The 26480-nt window shown below is 40.6% G+C and overlaps 3 protein-coding genes across 5 annotated transcripts; 2 read left to right on the top strand and 1 right to left on the bottom strand.

Annotated features, from left to right (window-relative positions):
- The first annotated feature begins 6 nt into the window (after nt 1-6).
- Nucleotides 7-6596, top strand: C3H6orf62 (chromosome 3 C6orf62 homolog). The gene is made up of 5 exons (XM_003204901.3): nt 7-1332; nt 2732-2908; nt 3649-3771; nt 4538-4672; nt 5211-6596. Exons 1-5 carry the CDS (start codon nt 1204-1206, stop codon nt 5334-5336), a joined length of 690 nt encoding a protein of 229 aa, XP_003204949.2. The 5' UTR covers nt 7-1203; the 3' UTR covers nt 5337-6596.
- A 5061-nt stretch (nt 6597-11657) lies between these two features.
- ACOT13 (acyl-CoA thioesterase 13) lies at nt 11658-22905 on the bottom strand. Of its 3 annotated transcripts, none has more exons than XM_019613905.2 (3): nt 22885-22905; nt 14410-14594; nt 11658-12354 (listed from the first exon to the last, which is right to left on the bottom strand). In XM_019613905.2, the coding sequence occupies exons 2-3, from the start codon at nt 14592-14594 to the stop codon at nt 12198-12200; spliced, it is 342 nt and encodes a 113-aa protein (XP_019469450.1). In that variant the 5' UTR covers nt 22885-22905; the 3' UTR covers nt 11658-12197. The 3 variants fall into 3 exon arrangements, with proteins under 3 accessions (XP_019469450.1, XP_003204950.1, XP_010706969.1); XM_003204902.4 differs by lacking the exon at nt 22885-22905 and adding an exon at nt 18667-18815; XM_010708667.3 differs by lacking the exons at nt 11658-12354; nt 22885-22905 and adding exons at nt 12361-13644; nt 18667-18815.
- Nucleotides 18819-26125, top strand: TDP2 (tyrosyl-DNA phosphodiesterase 2). Its single transcript, XM_003204912.4, has 7 exons — nt 18819-19028; nt 19096-19175; nt 21196-21363; nt 22926-23017; nt 23485-23603; nt 23971-24141; nt 25505-26125. The coding sequence occupies exons 1-7, from the start codon at nt 18840-18842 to the stop codon at nt 25784-25786; spliced, it is 1101 nt and encodes a 366-aa protein (XP_003204960.1). The 5' UTR covers nt 18819-18839; the 3' UTR covers nt 25787-26125.
- Nucleotides 26126-26480: the final 355 nt, after the last annotated feature.

Consider the following 26480-nt stretch of genomic DNA (forward strand, 5'->3'; position numbering starts at 1 on the left):
AAAAAAAAAAAAACCTCGCCAAAAAAAAAATTGCCACTGAAATCTGCTTGGCAAGAAAAGCGGAAGCAAAACTCTCCATGTTTTCCAAGTCGTGACCATGAAGTGAGAGGAGGAAGCGTTGCGCTACTGTGGGTGTGCCAGGCCCCGGGCACGGGCCGCCTGCTATAGCCTCTGCCGCCTTGCATAGGGAGGCTCAAGGAGAAGCAGGGAGCATTGGTCATGCACAGCCTCGGCTAGCCGAGTGCGCTGCTGGCACAGCAGCAGCAGAGAGAGAAGGATCCCCCGGGGGTCAGCAGCCCAGGGAGCCTGTGGGGCATCGGGGGATGTAGGGCTCTCCTGCTGGGAAGGAGTCAGGGTTTGGGGTGTCCGTTTGGGTGTTAGTCTCTAGGTGAGATAATACTGTCTCTTAACCCCTGCCCGCTTCTCATCGGTGGCTGTCATGCTCTCTCTTCCCTTTGGCAGCAGAAGCCTCAGGGCAGTGATGTGCCCGATGATGAGCAGGATGAAGTTAGAAATGACTCTGCTGTTTTTTCTCTTTGCTTCCCTTCAAACCAGCACTGTGTTGTTGTCTGTAGTTGATTTTGTTCTTGTTGGCAGAGAAATGTCATACCTCCCAGGATGCGCGCTCCTCCTTTGCACCCTTTTCTCTGCCGTCCACCAAGTGTAATCGTTGTGAAGGGTAAAAAGCAGCACAGCAATAGTGGGAATCTGAGAATAATAATCAGTAGAGTCATGAATCTGGCTGGGGTGAAACGCAGTTTGTAATACCAGCTTCATTTTTTTTGTAAGCAGAGCAGAAATAACCCCCCCCATGGATTGGGTTTGTGCCAGTTGCTTTTTATTGTACACATAAATTGTGATAAGATTTGTTTTTTCCATTCTCGCCCACTTATTCCTGCAGCCAAACTGTTAAATTTTTTGTTGTTGTTGTTAAAAATTCTTAGTTTTTTTCTTGGTTTATGGTCAAACCTCTTGTCCAGCCATGGCTGGGCAACTTCTTATTTTGTTTCTTGACCCTTCCAATATGACATTCCCATAAAATACTGCCTGAGGTGCGGTTTTGGGTTGCACTTGTGTTTTTTATCTATTCAGTCATATTAGCAGGAATAAAATGACTTGTTTCTGTTGTACTTGAGTCTTACGAAAAAGTGCCCATAGTTTAGCGACAGTTTCCAAAGGCTTTAGTACCACCTATATAACAAAATGGGGGACCCAAACTCCCGGAAGAAACAAGCTCTGAACAGACTTCGTGCTCAGCTTAGAAAGAAAAAAGAATCTTTAGCTGACCAGTTTGACTTCAAGATGTACATTGCCTTTGTGTTCAAGGACAAGGTAATTTGGTTCTTGTTTATCTGGTTCTGTGTTGCAGTGCAAGATAACTATGCTGGGCCAAGTCTTTTATCAGTAGTTTGTTCCCTTGAATGCTTTATGTCTTTTTATTGCTCATTGATATCTGCCTAGTTCTTATTTACTGTCAGTTTGGCTTTCCTTTTCCTGCGTTTGTAGTTCTATAATCCTGAGGGTGCTAATGCATTATTAAATAAGTTGATAGCTTCTGTGTTGGAGAAGTACAAGTTATGTTGTACTTTGTTCAGCTTTATTATAGTCTGAGTTGTATAATTGTTTGCTGTGAAATGGTTCAGTTAGGAAACGAGACCTGACTGGTGCAATTGACAAAGCTACTGCACTTATCTGGTTAAAGCAGAAGGGAGAACTTGGCAGCTGAAGGGAGCGGCTGTTAAAGGCAGTGTTGCAATGGCCCGAGGATGTTGGCGTATGTGAAGCTGCCTCCCCTTTTCTGAAAATAGGGGGGAAAAAGAGGAAGTCTGTTCACTCAACTGTTTTGTAGAAGGCTATTGGAGGCTGTAAATGTGAGCCGAAGTGGGAAACCCATTGGCGTTCTAATGTCAACTCAGAGCCAGAATTGTAAGATTTTTCTGTCCACAGAAGGAGAGGAAAAGTAGATGCTCAGAGTAACATACTGAACAAATTGACTGAGTGAAGATGGAAGCAAATTACAACTAAATAGACAAAATAAGGAAACACATGTACATGAGCACTAAAACTGTTTAACTAAATGTATATTTCTTTACATTTGGTAGAAGCTACTTCTCTGTAATGAAGACTGTTCTCTGGACTTCATTTAAAAAATTCCATAAAATTGTTGTGTCCAGTTTGTTCAATTCTTGTTCAAACCCAGCTTTCTTTAGTGTGACATAGTTTCTGGGTATTGTCTCTATTGCAGTGAGACTGCTGAGTGAACTTGCTTGTATTTAAAGGACAGTTCATTCTTTTTTCCTTCTGTGTTACTTCTCCTAGTAGAAGATACCACTATTTCTAAAGAAATACAAGTTTAATCAGCGATAACTGGATTTTTTTAATTGGTGGGGTTCTAATAGGCCAGTCTCCCCATTGTTAACAAACATCAAGGTGGAAAGACTTAACCAGGTTTACTTGACTGGCAAATAAAAGCTTGTGGAGGACCTTGTTGGTCAGCCTGAAGTCATGCGTTCTGCATGATGGAAGTTCAATCCTAGCAGTGTCTAGGTAGACTCTTGATATTTGATCCAAAAGATGTCTGCATTTTCTGATTCAGCTCTGATTTGTGTCCAGGTCTTAACTGGGGCCTTATACATGAATACTAGTAGAAAATTATGAAGTCTGAAATAAATTAATTACAAGTACCTAGAAATGAGTGTAACCTTAATGCAATGTGTATTTTCTTTTACAGAAGAAAAAGTCAGCGCTTTTTGAAGTGTCTGAAGTGATACCAGTCATGACCAATAATTATGAAGAAAATATTCTGAGAGGTGTGCGGGATTCCAGCTATTCTTTGGAAAGTTCCTTAGAGCTTCTGCAGAAGGATGTAGTACAGCTTCATGCACCCCGCTACCAGTCTATGCGCAGGGTAGGGTTATACTTCATGCTTGCTGAGTTGTACTACTACTTGTGAATCTTGATGTTAATCCTGCTTCCCTATTTTCTCATCTGCTGCTGCCTGAGAGTTCTGAAGGGTTGCTTTTGTGGGGTCTAGTTTGAAGGGTAACTTAAAATTATAGAATTGCTCAGGTTGGAAAAGACCTCCAAGATTGACAAGTCCAACTGCAGCCCTACTACCCTAACAACCCTCTGCTAAATCATGTCCCTGAGCACATCCAAACAGTTTTTAAGCAATCTAGGGATGGTGACTCAACCATCTCCCTGGGGAGCCTATTCCAGTGCTTAACCATCATAGAACTTAGCACATGCTTTCTGAAATTCTGTTTAAATCTGCAGTGCCTGTGCTTTATCTTAACGTGTCTCATTGAAATATGCCTTGGTAGTTTTTTGCTGGCATTTGTTAATAGATAAGTACTGAAACAACTGTATACATATAACTAAATGGTTTTGTTAGATGAATACTGGAAAGCAAATAACTTTTCCTAGGAATAATAGTTCTCCTGAAGCTGGAACTTATATTGACTGGATACTTAAAACTCACTGGAGGGTGAGGAAGATTATAGTTCTTTTGAGTAAAACAAATGGGAAAAAAAATCCACACAAACAAGATAATAAGTATCACCTTTTAATTATAAGGCTGTAGGCAAGTTGCTTATTTGTAGCTGCTACTAATGGAGAGACTTAAGTACAGAACCCTACCATTTGCAGGATGTGATCGGCTGTACCCAGGAGATGGACTTCATTCTTTGGCCTCGTAATGACATTGAGAAGATAGTCTGTCTCCTGTTTTCTCGGTGGAAGGGATCTGATGAACCCTTTAGGCCTGTTCAGGTATGGTTTTTAACTTATATATCTGGGGATGGGAAAGAAGGGACTAGGCAGGAGGAAGAAGGGAAGGCTTAGGCTTAATACTATCTTTGCTTAACCGTGATAAGGTCTGTGACTTCTGTGCATGTGACAAAGTGTACCAGTTGGTTTTACTTATAAAACAGTCTTCTGAGTTCTGCTTCATGAATGTGATCTTAGCATGAAGAACCTTTTCAAATAGCATATATAGATAGATACATAGTCTCAGTATTTCTAGTAACTAATTCAACATGGCTCTTCTCAGTACAATGTAATCTTTATCTACATACGTCATTAAGGTTCTTTGAGTACCCCGAGTTGCTGTATTTTGTAAATGGCAGCAGATCTAAAATAGGTGGGATTATTGCATTGTAGTTTTGCCTTGAAACGAACAAATTTCCAAGATTTCAAAGTAACTTCAGTTGCAATAGTAAGTTATTGACAGAAATGTGCTGTACAGCTTATGCACAGATGTTCTGTTAGAGTAAGTTGAATTTTTTTTCTTATGTAGGCAGTTAGAGTTGCACCTTGGTTTGAATTATAAATGCCATTGGAATGAGTCTAGGCAGTTTAACTTCTGTGCCAAGACTAAAGCGTGTACTTGTTGCTAAGTTTCCTGACTTTTTTTTTTCTCATAGATGAGAAAAGGAAAGAAACGGCAGTGGGTTGTAAAGCCGCAGATCGAGTGAAATTAATTGATTATACTTGCATTTTTAGCTTGGTAAATATTTCCCTTCCTCACACAATGCAGGCCAAGTTTGAGTTTCATCATGGTGACTATGAAAAACAGTTTCTGCATGTTCTGAGCCGAAAGGACAAGACTGGAATTGTCGTCAACAACCCTACCCAGTCAGTGTTTCTCTTCATTGACAGACAGCACTTGCAGGTAAGCTTACTCTGTCCCTTCTTTTCTGTGCTACCCAAAGTGTGGTTTAGGAGTGTCTTACTCATCACATGCTTTTTCTTCTCAGGAATGCTAGTGACTTGTATTGCAAAATATCCATGTGGAAAAGCTGATTGTGCGTTCGTGCTTGCGCTTCAGCTCTTAGAGGAAACATGCTATAAATAGTATTTGCGCATGCATGAGCTATTTACAGGGTAGGGAGCTGGCTGCGCAATTCTGTAATTTTTAATACAAAAACATAAAGTTCTGAAATAGACGTAAGGATTTTGGAGACATTAAAGTATTGGCTGAGTTTGTGTGATATTACCAAAATGGGTGGAGGGGAAAATGAACAAAATGAGAAGATTTTTAGGTATTCAGAGGTTTTTGTTTAGATTGTGTGCAAGACAGTGGCTTTTAAATGCCTGTGTTCTGCCACAAACATGCTGTTAATTGCGTTGAGTCTTCTGAGCGTCTGCCTATTAATTTTGAGTTGACTTGCATGTTTAATTGCTTTTCTTTGTGTTTTCTTTGCCTGTAGACTCCAAAAAACAAAGCTACAATCTTCAAGTTATGCAGCATCTGCCTGTACCTGCCACAGGAGCAGCTCACTCACTGGACGGTTGGTACCATAGAGGATCACCTCCGTCCTCACATGCCAGAGTAAGGTACTGGCCAGCAAAATGGGGAAGATCACAGAATGCAGCAGTGAATTTTCACTTTCCTCACCACTTTATTCTTTCAGGATTTAGAAGAAAATGGACTCATGTTCAGAACACTATACATTGTGAAACTTGATCATCCTGGATTTTTTTTTTTGTCATTTGTATCTCAGAACTTTAAAATTTTTTTAGTTGTTTTCTGCATGTACCTTGTGAAAGAGAGGATGCTTTGCATACTTCTGCACTGCATCAGCATCTTACTAAAATGTGAAATGAAGGGACTGTACACTGAAACAAATGTATCTGAAAGCACAAGGTGATCATTTGTGGTGGTGTTCCCATTTGTGCTGGTCATGTCCCCAACATCTGTGTTAACCATCAGTGTTTGGAGGGTGAGAAGTGAATGTAAAGGGTTTAAAAGCCTTACAGCTTAGCTGTTAATGATTGTATCAAAGAGTACTATCAGATTCATGTTAATGAACAGAAAAGTGGCTATTACAATAGGAGGTAAATGTGGGAAAGATTTTGCTCCTCTTTTAAAGCAAGAAAAAAAAGCATCTCATTTAATGTGTAGGCATCTCTTGCCTTCTTTTTTTTTTCTTTTGCTGGGCCATGTATGAGTTTACTGGCACTTTCATTTTGCATCTCTTTCCCCAAGTTGCTGTATAACTGTATGAAAGTATTCTTTTGAGTTGGATGCATTTATACAGATGAGGCAGGCCTGGAGTCTGAAGTCGCTAAAGCAGCTAAAAATAAAATAAAACAATAGCTGCAGAAACAATGTTGGTAGAGGATTATTTTTTCTTGAGAGTTGAGACTTGTAGACTTGCTGGTGAACTGTGCAGGAAATACTGGTTTCTAAAACATTTCTTATGAAAAACCTGTTGAGGTTTTTTCTTTTGGAATAGACATTATAAAACAATGTAAGATAGTGTTTGGAGTGTCAAAAGTTGGTTCTGACAGAACATTAAGATTGTGCAATGAAAAAAGAAAGACTACTGTATAGTTTTGATGACAAAGAAGGTTTTGATTAAGAGTTGAGTACTTTACTGGAGTAAAACTGTATAAGCCTGCTCCCTTTGAATAAAGCTAGTGCTTACCTGTTTAAAACTTGTATTTAGCTTTCGTTTGAAATTGGAAAAAAAAAATTGGAACTTAAATAAATTAGGTGAAAGACAACTGTGTTCATTCATGGAAATCCTGTGAGTTTTACCAGTGTCTTACCTTTTGACAGTGTCACCTGTTGCAAGCATTAAAAAAAAAAACAAACTGTAAAAATGATGTTACGATGAACATAACATAGTGGTAAAGGTTTTCTTTTTAGTAAATAGGGAAAATGTTTACTATGGAAAAGCAGCTGTTGGAAATCACAGAATCACTGGCATACTAGTGTATGCTACATGGGTATTTTTACTTCTTTGGTCATAATATCCTGCAGGTTAAACTGGAACAGTCCAGAAAAACATTGCCTGAAAGCTGCATGCCTCGCAAAGAAATCATAGTGAAATTTCTGCTGTATAAAATGCCAACCAACGTATCTGCAGGTAGTGCTTAGTTTCCCAACTTAGTTATACCATCGTCATGTCTGTAAGAGTGTAGTTACCTTGATCAATGAAGCAAACATCTTCAAAGTTCCTGATGCAAAAAGTCAGTAAAACAACTTCAAAAAAACAACAACAAAAACCTTCAGTGTTGGCCTAGTTGGATTTGTACGGTTATTTGTACAGTGTCAACCCTGGCATGATCCTTAATTTATAGTCTTCTGTAATACATGAGAAATGAATTCACTTTAGTTGCTTTGACAGTCTTGTATGGGTTGCAGAAGATGCTCTGGTTATTTGTTTGTTCTTTGTGATGATGATCCCAGAGTTAAATGCTTTCATGGGAGAAGAATGTAGATGTATAATACTGATTCTGGTAAGTGATGTGTTCCACACAGCTAACAAATATATTTTTTGCTGTGCTGTCAGATGGAGTTGATGCACTTCTGCCTTTTGTAAGTAGTCCAGATAAAGGGAAACAACAGACTCACGGGCATGAAAATCTCAGTGTGTAGGAGTTCATATCATTGGTCATGTAGAAGAAGGCATCTTTCTCTGCCTGCAGAATGACTTCAGTGGAAAAAGATCAAGTTTGATGTTACTGTACTCTTAATGGATCTTCTGGTTTAATGTCAGCATTATTCTGCTAGCTTCTGTAGCAAAAGAAAAGCACTTTTGGAATCAATGAAATCAATACCTTGCTTATGGTTTCAGGCCCTCTGTCATAGTGATGGGGTTCTTCAAAATGTAGGTTTAATCTCACAGTACTCATGCTTACAGAGTGTAGTTTGTGTAAGCCTAATTACTTTTTTTTGCTGGGGATGTGTGTGAATACATGAAGGCCTCTCCATATCTCTCCTGTACTGAGGACTCACATCTGGATACAGTACTCCAGGTGAGGTCTCCCCAGTGCAGAGTAGAGGGGCAGGATCACCTCCCTCTCCTTTCTGACCATGTTGCTTTTGATGCATCTTGATCCAAAGATATGGTTGCCCTTCCAGGTTGCGAGGGCGCGTGTTCAGCTTGTGCTCTTGCAGCTTAGAAAGCAAGCTGTGAACTGCATGTTGTACGTACTCTTCTGTAAACTCTACAGGTTTCCTTGCCCGTTTCTGTTTTGCTGCCAGGAGAACAGTTTTCTTGTGCTTGTCATTTGCTGAGTCAGTAAGTTATGTCTAGTTAATGAAATCAGTTTCATATTAAGTCAGACTCTCAGGGTTGCATAAAAAGTGGTCTTTTTAGTCATTTTGGGGTTTTTTGCTTCTCAAATGTGAGATTACTCGAATGCACTGCTAGAAGATTCACTTAAGATTGTTTTAAAGTTCCTGCCAGTAGTATGAAAGTTATTAAAGTCAGGAATTTATAGACTACCTGTTTCATGTATCTAAGTACAGACATGGCATAGATTATTCTCTAGCATTAGACTAGAAAAGCTGCTTCTATTTTCAGTTTTGCAGTTAGGCAAAGCAGAAAAACAGAAACTGCATAAGCCTACAGATTATGGGAAAGCTTTCTGGAATTAAGTAATGAGAAACAGCTATAATCAAATTTTGCAAAAATGAGAAAGTTTGTCTGCTAAAGTTTTGAGGCACACAGAATACTACGAAAACTACAGTTCCATCTACACCTCGGGGGGGATCTACTTTGTGTGTGTGTGTGTTTTGTTTTTTTTTTTTTTCCCTGCAGCATATATGAAACAGAATGTCCCTCACAGATGATGCACAGGAATAGATAAATCAGCTTGCTTCAGTTAACCTGCAGAGCAAGTGATAGGCAAGTGTAATTTTTGCATGACTGACTGAAATGGTTTTTAGGGCTGAAGATATCTATGACCTAGTTTTTCTGCTTGGAGAGTATTTACATATGGGAAGGGCTTGTAATTTGAGTGCAATTGCTGTATGCTAAAGCCATGCTGAGCCTACGGCATCTGCTCTACAAGCTGCTTTTCTGGGCTCCTGAAAAACTATGTGAGCAGCTACTGTTTGTTTTAAGCAGAAGAATGTTAAAGATACAGCCTCCTACTGCAGTGATACAGCCCAGGTAGTAGTGTTTCAGCAAGCAACAGTAGGGATTTTTCAGGATAGTCAGTGCTTTCCTTTTGGTAAGAGCTTCCAGGTAACTTGCTTGTTAAATGAGAACTGCACGTAGTGCAGTGTCCCACAGCTGTGGCTACTTGGGCCCATGGGATTTAGTAATGGCAGTCATTCAATGAATGCACTGTAAGATCACAAAGGCAGTAACTGTCATCATGTTGTCCCTGAACTCTAAGGAGTGAAACAGGAATCAGAGTCCCTCTTTCTCCATACCCATGGAGAATGAGGTAACAGAGAGGTTTGGGGGTTTCTGTTTCTACTGATCAGATGATTTCTGCAAACAGAGCGAAGTTGTGAAATGGCTAATGATAAAGTGCAAGCAGAAGTTCTTACACATCTCCTGGCAGTGGCTCAGAGCCAGTCAATGCAGCAGAACAGAATTTAGCTGCTGTTCAGTGCAGTTACTTAACAGCCTAATTCTAATTCTGTCCCCTTCCCGTTTCCTTTAAGTGGCTTGCCAGTTTCAGAGTTGTAAACCAACTAACTCGTAATTAAATTGGCAGAGAAGCCTGGGTGAAGGTGTTCAGCCCTTTGTGGCAGGTGGCTTCAACTGAAAAACCAGCAATGAGTCCTGATGGGGTACTGCTGAAACAGGTTTAACTTCCTTATTCTCCCTTCTATTCAGTTTGCCATTGACAAGTTGCCTCTAATCAAGAGTTGGAATCCTTAATGACAAAACCCTCCTCACAGCACTTTGGCTGCAATTGGTTTTTGTTCTGCTTAGCATCTGGGCTCTTGGCTTTAAACACTGCGAGGAATGATTCTATGTTGATTCCTTGTTTTTCCAAGGGATCTGTTATGCAGAGTTCCACTGTGGCACAAATACTCAGGTGTCAGTCTGAATGTATTGATGCAACAGCCAGTAATAATGTGAAACCAGCATGAAACACTTAGCTGGCCAGTATATTGCATACAGTGGGAAGCTGCAGTTGCTTTCAGAGATAAAGATGAACTGTTCCATGATGTGTCAGTCCACTATTTAAAAGTTTGATCCTATGAAAGGTGAGATCTTTAGAAATGTAGGAATATTGTGTAGGTATTTGATGTGTTGGAGAAAAAAACAAAACAAACACCAATGAACTCCACAATATGGGATGGACAGTGTCATCTGTAAGGTACAATGGTTACAAGTGTCAGTTACTGGATACGTGATTTCTTATACAAATACGATGAGATCGTCTTGCAATGCTTGTCACTTTATTTGCTTGTAAGGGAATTATGCCTAAATCTGCAGTGATAGAACCAGGTCAACCCCGCAGGAGATCTGCTTGTTCTGATGCCAGCTGGAATCACGTGCTATTCGTCATTATTATGCTAATTATTTCTCATTCTTTGCTTTCAGACCTAGCTAGAATAAGATGCAGATTTTCTAACAGGCAGGTTTAGTGTGGAAGCAGCAAAAGAACACTTCAGAATTGAAGTTTGACACCTTATTCCCAAAGTAAGCAATCTTAATGGTAACAATTCCTTCAAAGGCCTTAAACTCTGTTATTTTGTGAAGTAAATTATCAGTGCTGTTGCTGATGGAGGGCTAAAAGACAAGGCTGTCTTAAAATAATGATTTTAATGAACTGCTTCTGAAACAACTGGTCAGTGTGTTAGTGATGTCCCTCTTATTAATTAGGCAGCACTGAAATATCGTGTACCTTATGACAGACTATTCTGTTACAAGGGAGAAAAGAATTGTAATTTCAGGAAGGTTTCCCTCTCAGCCTGCAACTGTCCTTGCCAGGCTTGAATAGGAACACAAGGATACTATTTTCTTGTTGAAGTTTGCCATTTCTAATTTGCCTGGGCACCTTTCAATTGCAATTATGTAGATATGATGAATGCTATGTGATAGAATGAGACCATTTAACTGAGGCAACCAGTTTTGATGGAGGGAAGGTGTTAAATTGCACTGGGGCAGTTATTACACAACTGCAGAGTCGCCCAGGCATGCAGCGAACTGAAGTGTGTTCTGAATCTTTCAGGACGCAAATTCACTGCCTCTGTCATTCTTAACCCAGTCTCTTGCTTCTGATAATAGTCAAAATAGATGGTAATTGGTCTGCACAAACAAGTGATATCATATAGTCACTGAATCTTCAGTTTTGAGAATGCACAAAAAAGTTTGAAACGCATGGAATGTATATGCAGTCACAAAGCTGAAATCACCAAAGACTGAGCTTGTATAACAAAAAGAACCTTGCGTGCACTTTATCACTGTATACTAACTTTTCACATCTTCCACTAGAGCAAAACTAAGGGCATGGTTTAAATAAACTTGCACTGTGCATTTGGCATTGCTATTTTTCTTGCAGTGTGGTAGATGACAGGTGATCCTCTGCAAGGCTGTTTCAGGAAAGCAGTTAAACCTGTCAACAGCAGTGCAAGAGGAGACGAGACTTAGCTGATGAAACAGTATTCTATCACATTCAACATGTGTCAGACAGCCTTCAACTATGAGCCTGCCACAAGGCTTTCAGAAATCCCTTTCACATGCTTCTGAGTCTCACCTGTTGATTTTTTAAAAATAGACATAATTTTAGTTAAGAGTTGGAAAGCTCTCATACTGTAGCTGAACATTCACAAACAATCAATGAGAAAATAAATTTCTTGGGTGAATTGGTGTATACCTGTTCCACTGCACCCACTCTCAGCCACTCTGTCCTAACAAACTTATTTGAAATAAAGAAATAAAAGCCTTTAAAAAGGCAGTTTCAGAAAGCTTTATTGAAAAGATTTGAATGTTACAGCATCGGTGAACTATGCTTTGTATTAACTTGCTTCACACTATCCATAACGTGAAACTAGTTGCTTATAAGTACCCTTCACCACCCTCCTACAGCATGGTTAGTAAGCATACACTGTAGTGTGTGAATGCAACAGTCATAAGCCTGGAGGGTGGATTGCTTACTCACATGGCTACAATCACAGCAAAAACAAAACAGATCCTTTAACACTGTCATGTTAGTAAACCATGCTGCTGTTCCAAAAGCTTTTTCTTTGTTACCTTGACCCTCAAAGTCCAAACAGATGCATTCTCATGCTATTGTGTTGTTTTTCATCCCCTAAAATTAATGCCTGTTTGGCTTTTAACCATTTTGATGGTAATAAATTTGTTCATTTATCACAGAACTGAGACCAATTCATGTTATACAAACAAGAGTGTGGAGATTGTCATTGTGTAAGTGAGAAAATTGTTCTAGATGGGATTCTTAACTCAATCTTATTATTTTTGAAATTCGTTGCATTATTGTCCTATATACTTTGTATGTCTGCCTTGTGCAATTAACTTTCCTGTTGCCTTATTTGTTAGATCCACACTGGCAAATGCAATATTTCTTCCTTGCTTCAAAATCTGAGCCGTAATCAGTACTTCTTCTCCAATTTTAGCAGCTGAGGTATATCTTAAATGAAGAACAAAATGAACAAATAAGGGTTTGTACAGAGCACAAATCCAAGCCTATTTCTTTATTTTAGATTATCACAAATGGAATTAAGCAAAACCAATAGTCACATATCCTTATAACTGCCTACTTGAAAATCCCTGCTGTTTAAAGTCCTTGAACTCCTCTGGAGTACTGCAGTGATAGTTTGGTGTAATGTTCTCTGAAGAAATGGAGGATAGAAAGAAATCCATCACTTGGTTCTCGTGAAAAGTCCTTTTTGGACCAGGAAGAATTAGGTACCAAAAATGTGATACAAGCTCAACTCCAAGTCCTATTCTAGCCCCTGCAGGCTCCTTGTGGCCTTTCTAAGTCAGTTTGGCTGGTTTCTGCAGAATATCTCTGCAAATAACATATCTAGAAGGTAATTTCTGTGTAGAGCCTTATCACAGCTTAACTGCTTCTCATAGCCTGATCAGAGAAAAGCCATGGAAATTTGGGAGGCTTTCAGAACTTCCCTGGTTTAACTCCATTTCCATTCAGTACATGACTTTGTTTTATTTACATAAGTGTGTGGGTGTGCTCTGAAAACACACTGTCCAGGAAGTAAGAAGAAATTCTGCCACAAAAAGCTGGGAAAGAATGAGGAGAAATGTGATCCAGCCCTGACCTGAGGTAAGGAAACGCTAATCATATGTTTGCACAGGAGACTGTAGAAGTGCTGGATACGTAACTTCATCAACCAGATCGTTTTTATGCACAACACCATGTTGATCATGTCTCATGCTGCTATTGCACAAGCCCCATTAGTTTTTAGGGGGGCAGAGTCTCAGCCTCCCAGAGGCTGCTGATCCTCTTGTGATTTAAATAAATAAGCCTTCTGTTTCTCCCTGTTCATTCCATAACTGAAATAGCTTTTTCCATGATAGCTTTTAAAAAAGATCCTTCCTGTAAAGGAAAACAAAGTGGAATATAACTATATTTGATATCCAATATCAATTGTTCATTGAAAGCAGTACTCCACTGCAGTACTTTAAGTTTTGTTTGACCGTCATATTTCCTAAACTCTATGCTACTTGATTATTTTAGATCACCTCCAGAGAGTATTTTCTTGAGATTTTAGCTTCTTATAATTGAGCAGGCATTTACACCATGAGGATGGTGTAAATAATTAAAACGCTGGTCTCTCATTACACAGCTGCAAGGCAAAATTAATCATATGTGCAAGTTTTCATTTCCAGAAATTTCCTGGTCATCACAGTGTCAGTGGAAAGCTCCAATCCCACATTACCAGCAGGAAAGCAGAAGGCACTGGGAGAAAGGAAAGCATCTGGTAAAGATACAGATCACTCCCCACATACTTCCCTACATTTTTTTTAGGCAGTTTTAATGAGGAGTTATTTCTCCAAGATTTTTAGTACTCAGTACTAGTTATTTCAAGTAGGACTACTTTAGTAGTCATAATCTCTTCAGTGGAAGTAATGAAGCAAAGCTGGAAGCTGTAACAGCACGATCAAAGGTTTTCACACTTTTTTTTTTTTTTAAGATACTATTTAAAAATTGTATTACAAGAACTATTCTCAACCATCAAACACCCCAGAGTAAAGGAATCTTCTGTCAGTGAGAAATTCTGACTCAATTTTTAATTTATCCTCTGAGTATAAAACAGAGCTAAAATGTTTCCTTTTTTAATCTTGGACTAATGCTGAAAAAGGGTTTATTGAAAGCTGTTTGGCCTAGATTTTGCTATTTGAGGACACTAACAAATCTGCCCAAGCAAAGAAATAAGCCAATTGTGTAAGACTAAAACTTACCATATACCACCCCTTTAACATTCTATGAATGAATGGGCAACAATGCACATAATAAATAAAAACTCTGACTCAAATTTTGCAGCCAACTGGCAATATCCTCAGATACGCCTCCCTCCACCCACAACTTAGTTTATTAAAAACAAGACTTCAGACGCCTTTTTAAAGCAGGCAGTACAACACATAAGGGAAGTGTAACGGAGTCAACACCTTGTCAGGGAAGAAAAGTTAGTAAGTTCTGCTAGGCACAGTGGAAGATACCTACGTGATGTTCATGTCCACACTGACCCCAGGCAATGCTCTTTCTGTGTACAGCAATGCAATTGTAGATACCACGTCCACAAGTGTGGCTGTCAAACCTCCGTGTAACGTGCCACCTCTGTTGGTATGTTCCTCCTCCACTTTCAATTCACACACAACTTTTCCTGGATTCGCAGAAAGAAGTTTCATCTGTATAACCAAAAATGGAATAAAGAGCTTACTGACAGAGTACCAACTCCAGGTGCTGCCCTGAATCAAGCTGATTATTTTGGATTCATGAAACAGAAGGAAAGACATAAAACATAGTAATTTAACTGTCACATTAGATGTTTCCATAAACTTTGAGCTAATCCCATTGGCCTCCTTGAAAAACTGAAATTTGCATTCCTGGCCACAATTATCCAACACTGAATCATAATGTACTACAGCACCATAATTTATGTACACACTTCTATAGATGTTATATAGAAAGGTGTTACACGGAAAATCACAGTGCATTTGTGGAACTACACTTCCCCATGTAATCAACAAAAGCAGTTGGATTTTTGAGAAGAAGTTATTGCATTTCAATTGCTTAAATTATTTTACTCTAGTCTCTGCATTTAGTAGTACTACATTCAAATTCTGAAGACAGATGCAGACCTGAAATAATTATATATATATAAACATATATACATACAAACATATATATATACACACACACACAAACACATGTTTATAAACATATATATATTATATATATAATATAATATAATAAAACATATAATATATAATATATAACATATATATAATATATATATAATATAATAAAACATATAATATATTTATATTATATATATATAAATATATATATATTATGCTTGTAGCAAATACTTTGAAGAACCTTTAGACTGCCACAAGTGAAATGTGGACATAATATTTACTGTAATTCCTACTATTTTTTTTTCTGATTTGTTACACCAAAGAATTGTGGGGTTTTTTTTGTTTGTTTGTTTGTTTTTTTATTGCAATGTTTCCATACCTTTTCAACTGGATTGACTTATTCTCTTTACTCAAGATTGAAATGTTTCCAGTTTCACTACTGCTTAGTTATAAGAGCTCAATTCCAGCTAAAGTCCCTGAAAGGACAAAGTTTATGCAAAATTTGCAGAGAAATGATAGCAAGGTAAGTGGTAACTGAGTACTCAGTCCAACTTCAAATGGAAAAAAAAATGGAGTTAAGCAAAGGGGAAACCACTGAGGCAATGTCCTAGTGTAAAAATAGCACCTTGACCAATGAAGATCCCAAGTCTATGGAGAACAGCCATGCTGCAATACACTGTTTCACACACAGTTTGCAGTCATGGTCTTTTCCCAATGCCTGACACTGACAGCAGATGATAGCTTCCACTGCCTTTAGAGAGCATTCCAATCTATCAGCAAGTTGAGGATGGCATCTAGTCTCTGATCTGTCACTCACTGCCTTCTTCCCTGACAGCAGTAGTCGGGTACTTGAATGCTTCTAGGACTTACGCAACTAGAGCTGCTGATCTGTACATCTCCAAAGCCTCTGTCCTCCCATGCATCTCAGTGAGCTGCTTCAGCTCCCAGTCATATCTGCAATGCTCCACTTTTGAGAATGGCTTTAAAACCCACAGTTGTTAAGCCCTATGTGGATACAACGTTGGAATTAAACCAGAAAATTCCTCTGATGCTAAAGCTGAAAAATCTCAACCTAAAATCTGTCCTCTCCAGAACAGGAAAAAATCTCAAGTAAGAAAGGCTTCACGTAGATCCCAGAATCACAGGATCTTAGGGGTTGGAAGGGACCTCTGGAGATCATCTAGTCCAACCCCCTGCTAAAGCAACTTCTCTACAGTAGGTGCATAGGAAAGTGTCCAGGAGGATTTTGCACATTTTAGGGGAGGACACTCCACAACCTCTCTGGGAAACCTGTTCCATTGTTCTGTCACTCTCAAAGTAAGGAAGTTTTTCCTCACATTCATATGTAAATTTCCATGTTCCAGCATGTGCCTGTTGTTCCTTGTCTTGTTGCTGGGCACCACTGAAAAGAGCCTGGCCTCACCCTCTTCACAATTACCCTTTAGATATTTATAAGCATTGATAAGATCCCCTCTCAGCCTCCAAAGCCCAGCTCTCTTAGCCTTTCCATGTATGGGAGAATGCTCCAGGCCCTTAATCATGTTTGCAGCCCTCCACTGGACTCTCTAGAAATTCCCTGTATGTTTTGAACTAGACACAGTACTCCAGATGTGGCCTCACCAGGGCCAGAGCAGAGGGGGAGGATCACCTCCCTCAACTTGCTGGCCATGCTCTTTTGCTCAACTCCATCAGGTTCCTCTGTGCCCAACTCTCCAGCCAGTCCAGGTCTTACTAAATGGCAGCACAGCCTTTTTGCTGAGGGTGTGTTCTATCCTTTCATCCAGGTCATTGATGAAGCCGTTGTGTAGGACCAGACCAAGTACCGACCCCTAAGAATCACCAGTAGCTGCAGGCCTCCAACCAGACTCTGTGCTAATCACTACTCCCTGAGCTCTTTCAGTCATAGAATGGCACGGGTTGGAAGGGACCTCAAGGATCATTAAGTTCCAATCCCCTGCCACCTGTAGAATCACCAGCCACTACATCAAGTACTGGATCATTTTGCCCAGGGCCCCATACAACCTGGCCCTAACACCACCAGAGATGAGGCATCCACAACCTCTATGGGCAACCTGTTCCAGCACCTGACCACTCTCTGAGTAAAAAACTTCCCCCTGACATCTAATCTAAATCTCCCTTCCCTTATTTTAAAAGCATTTCCCCCTTGTCTTATTACTATCCACCCTTATAAAAAGTTGATTTCCCTCATGTTTATGAACTCCTTTTAAATACTGGAAGGCCACAATGAGTCAGCCAGCTCTCAATCCACCTGGCTGTCCACTTGTCTATCCCACACTTCTTAAGTTTACCTATAAGGATGTTACAGGAGACAGTGTCAAATGCATTGCTGAAATCAAGGTACACAACATCTGTTGGTCTCCCCACATCTACTCAGCTGGATATGACAACAGCAGATGCTTGAAATTCAAACAAAATTATGATTTTATAGCATTCTGCTTCTAGAAGTGGGTTTCAGAACAAGTCACAATATCTTCCAAAGAAAGGTAAGAAGCCTGCCTCTCTAGGCTGACTTCCAGCGAGTTACCTTTTTAGCTGAGTGCTGCACCCATTATCCAATTAATGGAATTTTAAGGCGCAAGAAGAGTAGAATTATCAGGGTGAAGATGTCAGTAGGAACTGATTGGAGTCATTATAACTAATGGACTCCTTACAACTCTATGAGCTTCCTAAAGATTATACTTTCTATACATAAGACCAAAATGTCTAGGGGAAACACAGCGACAGTTGCTTTCATACAATCATTTGAGTTGGAAGGGACTATTAAAGACCATCTCCCTATCAAGTTCAACTCCTCTGCAATGAACAGGGACATCTACAGCTAGATCAAGTTACTCAGAGCCCCATCCATCCTGACCTCAAGTGTCTCCAGGAACAGGGCATACACAGTCTTTCTGCGCAACTTGCTCCAGTGCCTCACCACTCTTGTAAAAAACTTTTTCCTCACATCCAGTCTAAATCTTCCCTTTTGAAAACAGTTACTTTCTTTAAGCATCAGGTGATGGAGCTGACAAGGAAAAAATACTGCTTCTGTTATCAGTTTTGCTCCTCTAACTCAAAAAACAAAGGTTCTGGCATGGCTGTTTGCTCAGATGCATTCACTTCATCTCTGCGCAGCAGGGTTCCACACACACATCGACAGCATAACACCAGAAACAGAACACTGGCTCTGCAAAATGTAATGAAGGCCCTGAAACTTTGTGGGAGAACACATCAGCTGCACTGCCACACGCTGCAATGTATAATAGATATAGTAACACCATTTTAACCATGTTTTAATTGTACTGTAGCATCACTTTACTGTAATATCCCTTCTATAATTCTGTAACTGCAGAGCAGCACCAGACCACCACATCTCTTAACACTGAGCCTTGCCGGCAGCTCGCAGACCTGTGACACATTTGCTTTTTCAGCATAACTTCAAGGTGTCTGTTATGATGGGCACTTGCTTTTATTTTTAAGCAGAGAACAGTAATAACATTTCCACACTTCACAGCCCTAGAGGCGACCTTGGCCATCGGCATCACGAAGGAAGCGTTAAGCACACCACTCCTATTTCCCACCGCCCTGGGAGAGCAGGGGACTCGGCAGCCCGCCCTACCTTGCCGAGCACCCTGTCGAAGCCCTCCGACTGCACCATGTACTTCATGGCATCCCGCAGGCCCTCCACCGTGAAGCGCATGCTGCTCATCTCGGTCACGGTGCCCTGTGACGGCGGCGCGGCCCGGAACGGCTCGGCCCCGCTTCCGCCCCGCCTACAGAGCCTACAGAGCCATGGAGCTGAAGGCGCGGGCCGAGCCACGCTCCCCGCGGGCGGGGCGTGGGGAGGAGGAGGAAGATGAGGATGAGGAGCTGCGGCTCGCCAAGCGGAGGAAAGTGCTGTGCTCCGAGTTCGCCGCCGTCACCAGCAGCGACGAGGCGGTGGCGAGCGGCTTCCTGGCGGGCAACGGCTGGCACCTGGAGGTAGGGCCGGCGGCGGGGGGCGAGGGGAGCGGCCGCCATTCCTCTACACTCTGCCTCTGTGTTTCAGAGAGCGCTGGACGCTTACTTCGAGGCGCCAATGAACGAGCAGCCGGCGGCAGGAGGGGGCTCGGCGAGGCCCGGCAGCTGGTGAGTGCCCTAGGGAGGGCAGAGGGAAGAGCCCCTCTGGTCTTTATAGCTGAGAACAAGGTGTGTTTGGTATCAGCTCGACCCGAAAGCCAGGTGAGGTCGGCCTCTTCTCACAGCTGACAGTGATATGATGAGAGGGAATGGCCTCAAGTTGTGCCAGGGGACGTTCAGGTGGGATATTATGGAGAATTTCTTCTCCAAAAGAGCGGTGAGGCATTGGCACAGGCTGCCTAGGGAGGTGGTGGGGCCACATCCCTGGGGGTGTTCAGAACTGTGTGGATGTGGACTGAGGGATGTGGTCAGTGGGTGTGTGATTCTAGGGCTCTATACAACATACATCTTTTTTTCATGTAACTTTATGAAAAAAGGAAGCTTACAAAGCATCATTGTTGCTATCCACCTTCTCCACTGCAAGTCAGAAAATGACTGCGTCAAACTGGAGGCACGTTTTCACAGGATCATAGAATGGTCTGGGTTAAAAAGGACCACAGTGATCATTGAGTTTCAACCCCCCTGCTATGTGCAGGGTCACCAACCACCAGACCAGGCTGCCCAGAGCCACATCCAGCCTGGCCTTGAATGCCTCCAGGGATGGGGCATCCACAGCCTCCTTGGGCAAGTGTCACCACCCTCTGAGTGGAAAACTTTCTCTTTTCTCCCCTGTTGTCTTTGCACTGTGGCTTCTGCCTTGAGCAGGGTGTACAGGTAGAGTTTCCTGGTGAGAGAAGAGCACAACAGACTTGCTAATGTTTTGCTGCACAGTGTTTGGCTTCCCAGCGTGCTTTTAGCAAGCTGCTGTTCAGCTCTGTTGGCACATCTCGCGGTTGGCTGGGACTTGTGTGGCAGTGTAATCTTGTACTATTAGTTCAGTACAACATAAGAAAACGGCACTGTGTTCTAAGAAGCATAAAAGCTTTAGGGTTGGAAAAGATCTCTAAGATCATCAAGTTAAACTGTCAGCCCACCCCACCATGCCCACTAATCGTGTTTCTCAGAGCTGCATCCACATGGTTTTTGAACACCTTAAGAGTTGGTGATCCCACCACCTCCCTGGGCAGCCTGTGCCACTGCCTCACCACTATTTCAGAGAAGAAAATTTTCCTAATATCCCACCTGAACCTCCCCTGGCACAACTTGAGACCATCACCTCTCATCCTATCACTGTTACCTGGGAGAAGAGGCTGACCCCCACTTTCCCACAGCCTCCTTTCAGGTCATGGTAGAGAGTGATAAGGTCTGCCCTGAGCCAACTCTTCCTGGACTGCACAATACCAGGGAATAGATATTATCAAACTCCAATATCCCAACAGCTGAAACAGAGTTAGGTATACTATTGAACATCATTTGTTTTAAATTCTCACTTTACTAAAGGAATTTGCTTTGGGCCATGCTTCATTGGTAGAGTCCTCTTTAGAGACTTAGTCCTCAGGCAGTGATTGGATTGGGTACTCATACCTTGACGGTGCTTTTCTGAAGTGCAATTTGGGTTGAATATTCTTCAAGAAAATGACTATCTTGTTGCATGTTTTTTTTGAGTTTGCCCATGCCCAAGGAGAGCTCAGAAACCTCAGCTACATTATAAAGATGGGTTCATAAAAACAAAGGCTTGACTGCAATCTTTGTTTCTAGTATGATGGAGAATGTTTGCAGATCTTACATGCACAATCTGCCCCTGGCACGGTGAAAGAAATGAATTCCTCTGGTGCACTGGATAGAGTTGGTTGCCATCCAATTATTTAATTTGGAATGGTAGATGTTATTTTGTATATATAAGGAGGAGGAAGAAACTCTTACTTCTCCTGTGTACTAAGGCTCCATGTGATTAAAGTTACTGAGCTTCTTCTGAATTACAATAAGAGATCACTTCACGTTAACTTACTTGTTGGGAAAGTTTTATATGGTTGTCTGTAAGATGTAATGGGTGTAGAACATTGTATTTTAGAAGATAAGAGAGGCAAATGCAGTAAGAATAATATTGTTGACAGAATAATATGCATGTTGACAAACAATGTCTCTTTAGTATTGACCTCACAGCAGATGAAACTGCAAATAATACCAGCAGCAGCAGTGCAGGCTCCAAGCAACAAGATGATGACAGTAGCTTCTCGCTGATAACCTGGAACATCGATGGGCTGGACCTGGGAAATCTGCAGGAGCGAGCTAGAGGTGTCTGTTCTTATCTGACATTGTAAGCATGGCTTTGTCTTTGTATTGTTATGTATCCAACTTAAAGTGAGCTTCTCATTTTAGATAATGAAAAAATCTTCACGTCCAAATTATCTTCAAATTAGATGCAATAGTGCAGTCGTCGTACAAATTCTAAGACTGATTGGAAGAGTTGTGAGTCTGTGCAGCATTTCAAGGCTTAAGGACTTTGCAGTGACTAAAAATCTTTTGGTAACGAACAGTATTGCTTACATCAAGTTTTATGCCTTTGTCAGGGGCATGCTTCACACTTCCATCCTGTACAGGAAAAGAGAGTGAAAGTGCAAGAAGCTTGTTTGCTTCATTCTGGTGGTATGAGTAACTTCATTTTGGAGCAAACTGTTTGGAGGATTACCAGCATTCTTTGTTTGTTTGATTTGTTATTTAAAAAATGGATCCGTTGCCAGTACTGTTATTTATCTATCAAGGATGATAATGTGCAAGCTAATATGAAAGCAGTAGTATCTGTGATTGCCTTTTAGAGTTGTACCATTTGAAGCTTCCTGTTAATACTCTTATGATTAATTTGATAATTACATAAATTGGTGTGTCTTAATATGGTAATTTATCAGTGTAAATTAAACCGGTTTAAACAAATGTTAATTGGTTCTTCTGAACCCAGCAGAAACCCTTAACTAAATTGATTTTTCTCTTGATTTTTAATAATATGTGTTGATTTTTTTTTTTTCTGTAGAAATGAACATATAAGCAAGAGGACGACTTTTTACACAGTCTAATACTGACAGGACAAAGGGGAATGCTTTAAACTGAAAGAAAATGTGATTAAGTTAGATGTTAGGAAGAAATTCTTAGAGTGCGATGAGGTGCTGGCACAGCTGCCCAGAGAAGCTGTGGTGCCCCATCCCTGGAGGTGCTCAAGGCCATGTTGGATGGGGCCCTGGGCAGCTGAGCTGGTGGGGGGCAGTCCTGCCCATGGCACGGGGTGGGGCTGGGTGGGCTTTGAGGGCCCTTCCTACCCAAGCTGCTCTGTGATTCTGTGAAGTTTGTCCTCTGGCTGCTTCGAGAAGGTCTATTCAGCTGTGTGACTAAACGGACAGTTATAAAAGAACACTTTCAGGACTTCTACCCCACATGTGCTGTTACTGGTGGCATAGCTCTAAGGAGCTTGGCATTGACGAATGGCAGATTAGCTGAGACGGATCTGTTATAAAGGAATGATATGGAGGGTAGAATTTCCTAGAAATCTTATCTGTGGCATAATATGATCCAAAGCTGCTTTTCAGCTGTTTAAGTTAAATTCCTTGCATATGTAATAATTGAAAATTGCGCAAATGTTTTCAAGACTAAAGGAAGTAGGATGTTTTATTGCCATGTTGGTACTGTGCCCATAATAGTCATTGTTTTCTGCCTTCAGCATCAGTGGTATGTCTACATGCTACTATATAACATTAGAGAGGATCTTAAAATATCTAGGAAGATAAGGAGAAAATGCACCTGAAATCTCTGACGCTGTTCTGTTTGACATCGAGTGTGATAATGTTACCTTTCAGTAGATAACTTCAAAACTTGTTTTGCTGATTTCAGATACAGCCCAGATGTCGTGTTTTTACAGGAGGTTATCCCACCGTATCTCTGTATTCTGCAGAGGAGAGCAGGCGGTTACACCATTATTCCAGGTGCGAAGTAAACCTCAATTTCTTAAGACAGAAACTGGAAAAAACAAGTACAGTTTTGTTTTGTCTTCCTTGCCAAAAGCTCCAACCTCCTATAGCAACTGCAAAGAGTAAGATGAAGAAGGAAAGACTTAAATTACTTGCTCTATTTTACTACCAGCATATAGTTGGATGCAAATTACTCCTGTGAAAGGTTTGTTTGACCGATGGTCTTTGTTTTATATTTTTTTTCCCACGTTTTGAAAAACTGATAGCAAAATTATCCCAAAAAGCACCATGAGTAGTTGCTTAAACATTTGTATTAAAAGCATATTCACACCACTGTTAAGAAACGTTCGAGTAATCATTTTGTACATCTTGCAAATGAAAATTTTTCTCCCAGATGATAATAAGGAGATCTGTGGAAGAGCTTTAACTTTATCCTGTGGCAGAAGATGTTCTTGACTTTTTATTTGCCTGTTCCTCTCCAGGTAATGTAGATGGCTATTTCACTGCCATGCTTTTGAAGAAACCAAGAGTGAAAGTACTAAAACAAGAGATAATACGTTTTCCAACCACTTCCATGATGAGGAACCTTTTGGTTGTGCATGTGAGTCAGTCTGTCAGTACTACAGCTATGTGTCTGTCTTCAGAACAATAGAATCACAGAAAGGTTGGGCTGGCCTTATTCGATGGCAGTCTTAAAGAGAGCATAAACGTTTCTTCAAACATATGAATCAAATTGCATTTGGTACTAATAAAATGAAGTCTCTTATGTTGCTGGCTGTACTTTGTTTTCATATCTGATAACCTCTGAAAACAAATTAGAAGCCTGCTAAGTGCTAAGGCACTTCTCCAATTTATAACAAATATTAACCAGAGCTCTGTCATTCGTTAATTTATTTTCTGATTAGTTTTTGTCTATGATCTTCATATCACAGTTGGAAAATAGCATACCCGTTTTGTTTCATGTACAGGTGAACATATCTGGCAATGAACTTTGCCTAATGACTTCTCATCTGGAGAGCACTAGAGATCACTCAAAGGAGCGTATGAAGCAACTGCAAATAGTGTTAAACAAAATGCAGGAGGAGTCTGAGTCCACCACTGTTATATTTGGTGGGGATACAAACCTCAGAGACAGCGAGGTAAATAGCAATAAGCAACCTGATTATTTTGGGAAGGTATTCTGGTAAAATCTTGTCAGACTTTTGTATGATCTTCATGAGAAACAAACTGCACAACAGAAATCTGCAACTTCTTCTTAATCATACTTCCCCTTTTTAAGAGTTAGAAGCTCTTTCAATATCTTCAATAGTGATATTGCTATACTGAGGCTTTGTTACAGCTGAGATGTTGTTATATACACAAAAGGAATGGTCTTTTTCCTCATAACACAAAATGCATAATTCTCAAAATGTATTTCTGAGATGTTTCAGCTTTCAAAGTATCTTCTGATTTTGAGAACTTATCTTTTTATTAATTCAGCTCTCGGATTCTAGGGACTTAATGCTAAAAAAAATGAATGAAAGAAGAAGGTGCACTGAGAAATAGATCTAGGGAGTTTGAAATCCAACCCCATCATGGAGACATTCAAGATTAGAAGCGATTTTTGGCTGCTCATGTTAAAAGTGAAATTTCTGCATTATTAGTAAAAATTCTTTTTTTCCCTAATAGTGAAATTCCTGCTATGAGCAGGAATGACCTTATTTCAGAAAATACGGCCTTGATGCTCATGCCTGATTTCATAATTGAACTCTTTGCTTTGTAGCATTGAAAGCTAATGGCACCCTGGCTTGTATCAGGAATGGTGTGGTGAGCAGGACTAGGGAAGTCATCCTGACCCTGTACTCGGCACTGGTGAGGCCTCACCTCGAGTACTGTGTTCAGTTTTGGGCACCTCAGTACAGAAAGGACACTGAGGTGCTGGAGCAGGTCCAGAGAAAGGCAACAAGGCTGGTGAAGGGCTTGGAGAATATGCTCTACGAGGAGAGACTGAAGGAACAGGAGCTGTTCAGTCTGGGGAAAAGGAGGCTGAGGGGAGACCTTATCGCTCTATTCCAATATCTGAAAGGTGCTTACAGCAAGAGCGGGGTTGATGTCTCTTGTGACAGGTGACAAGACAAGAGGAATTTTTCTATCAGAAAGCTTTCTATACTGGAAGGGTTGTTTAGCACTGGAATAGGCTCCCCACGGAGGTGGTTGAGTCACCATCCCTGGATGTGTTTAAAAACCATTTGGTTGCAGTGCTCAGGGACATGATTTAGAGGAGGGCTGTTGTTAGGGTAGTATGGTTGGGTTGTGGTTAGACTTAATGATCTTTAAGGTCTTTTCCAACCTGAGCAATTTTATGATTCTATGCTTTGGCTTTAGAAAATTGGTCATGCTGTAGAGTCTACTGAGAAATAACACAATTTAGAAATTCCTCTAGTAGCTTTGTTCTTCACGACTCGTGTTTTGCAGGGAAAAAAAGCGATATTTTGACAGCTCAGTTCTGTTTTCTCCCTTCAGGTGGCTAAACTAGGTGGCTTACCTAAAAACATCACGGATGTCTGGGAGTTTCTGGGCAAACCCCAGCACTGCCGCTACACGTGGGACACAAGCTCCAATACCAACCTGCGCATAGAGAGTAAATGCAAGTTGCGGTTTGATCGCCTTTACTTTCGGCCTGCAGCAGAGGGGGGACATATCATTCCACGAAATATGGACTTGATCGGATTAGAAAAACTGGACTGTGGCAGATTCCCAAGTGATCACTGGGGTCTTCTGTGTCACTTTGATGTGATATTATAATGAACAGGGCTTGTGTTGTTTGGTTTTAGGGTTCTGTTCTTAAGAAAGTTTACACTCCCGGTTTAAGTTGACAGTTGACAGTTTCAACCATAGCAAATTCTCCGCTTTTGGCTCCTGCTGGAATGTCTTCAGTTAATTCCAAGGCTCCTTTTTCCTCACTGCACGCATCTGCTGTTGAATCATGACTTTAAATATATATTTTTAACAAAACCAAATTTAAGTTCTAAAACAGGAGATAAGAGTAAATAAAATCCGTAAATGTACTAAGTGATTTTAAAAATGCTTTTATTTTGTCCTGTATTATAAGCTCATAATAAATGCTGCTTCTTTTTTAAAATACTCTTCTGATGACTGCTTTGTTGTGTAACTATTTTCATCATCCTGTACAGCAGTGTCTTTTGTGAGGTGCTCTGTGTCAGTTTCTGAAGTTTGTGTTGTAAATACATATAGGCCCACTCAGGCAGGACAATAAGGGAACTGTGGAAAGAATGGCTAAGTTCTCACAAACTAAAAGTTTCTATCTAAGAATTAAGCCAATATTGAACAGATTTGAGAAAGATGTGCCTTCCATGTGATGTGAAAAGGCTATAGTACATATAGTATACATGGAAGTTTATGCTTGGGATGTTAAATACCGTGCTTTATATTTATTAATATAAAGCTGCTTTATTTATATTAATAAATATAAAGTAGC

Source organism: Meleagris gallopavo, chromosome 3 (assembly GCF_000146605.3).
Source record: "Meleagris gallopavo isolate NT-WF06-2002-E0010 breed Aviagen turkey brand Nicholas breeding stock chromosome 3, Turkey_5.1, whole genome shotgun sequence".
Classification (NCBI taxonomy): Eukaryota; Metazoa; Chordata; class Aves; order Galliformes; family Phasianidae; genus Meleagris; species Meleagris gallopavo.

What these genes read in the sequence shown, in the direction of transcription:
- C3H6orf62 (XM_003204901.3), top strand. Translation starts at nt 1,204, where the DNA reads ATGGGGGACCCAAACTCCCGGAAGAAACAAGCTCTGAACAGACTTCGT. An exon ending in CCTTTGTGTTCAAGGACAAG is followed by an intron (nt 1,333 to 2,731) that starts GTAATTTGGTTC and finishes TTTCTTTTACAG; the next exon opens with AAGAAAAAGTCAGCGCTTTT. An exon ending in TTGACAGACAGCACTTGCAG is followed by an intron (nt 4,673 to 5,210) that starts GTAAGCTTACTC and finishes CTTTGCCTGTAG; the next exon opens with ACTCCAAAAAACAAAGCTAC.
- ACOT13 (XM_003204902.4), bottom strand. Translation starts at nt 18,756, where the DNA reads ATGAGCAGCATGCGCTTCACGGTGGAGGGCCTGCGGGATGCCATGAAG. An exon ending in TCGACAGGGTGCTCGGCAAG is followed by an intron (nt 14,595 to 18,666) that starts GTAGGGCGGGCT and finishes TTGGTTATACAG; the next exon opens with ATGAAACTTCTTTCTGCGAA. An exon ending in AGTGTGGACATGAACATCAC is followed by an intron (nt 12,355 to 14,409) that starts GTAGGTATCTTC and finishes TCTTCATTTAAG; the next exon opens with ATATACCTCAGCTGCTAAAA.
- TDP2 (XM_003204912.4), top strand. Translation starts at nt 18,840, where the DNA reads ATGGAGCTGAAGGCGCGGGCCGAGCCACGCTCCCCGCGGGCGGGGCGT. An exon ending in TCGGCGAGGCCCGGCAGCTG is followed by an intron (nt 19,176 to 21,195) that starts GTGAGTGCCCTA and finishes ATGTCTCTTTAG; the next exon opens with TATTGACCTCACAGCAGATG. An exon ending in CAAACCTCAGAGACAGCGAG is followed by an intron (nt 24,142 to 25,504) that starts GTAAATAGCAAT and finishes TTCTCCCTTCAG; the next exon opens with GTGGCTAAACTAGGTGGCTT.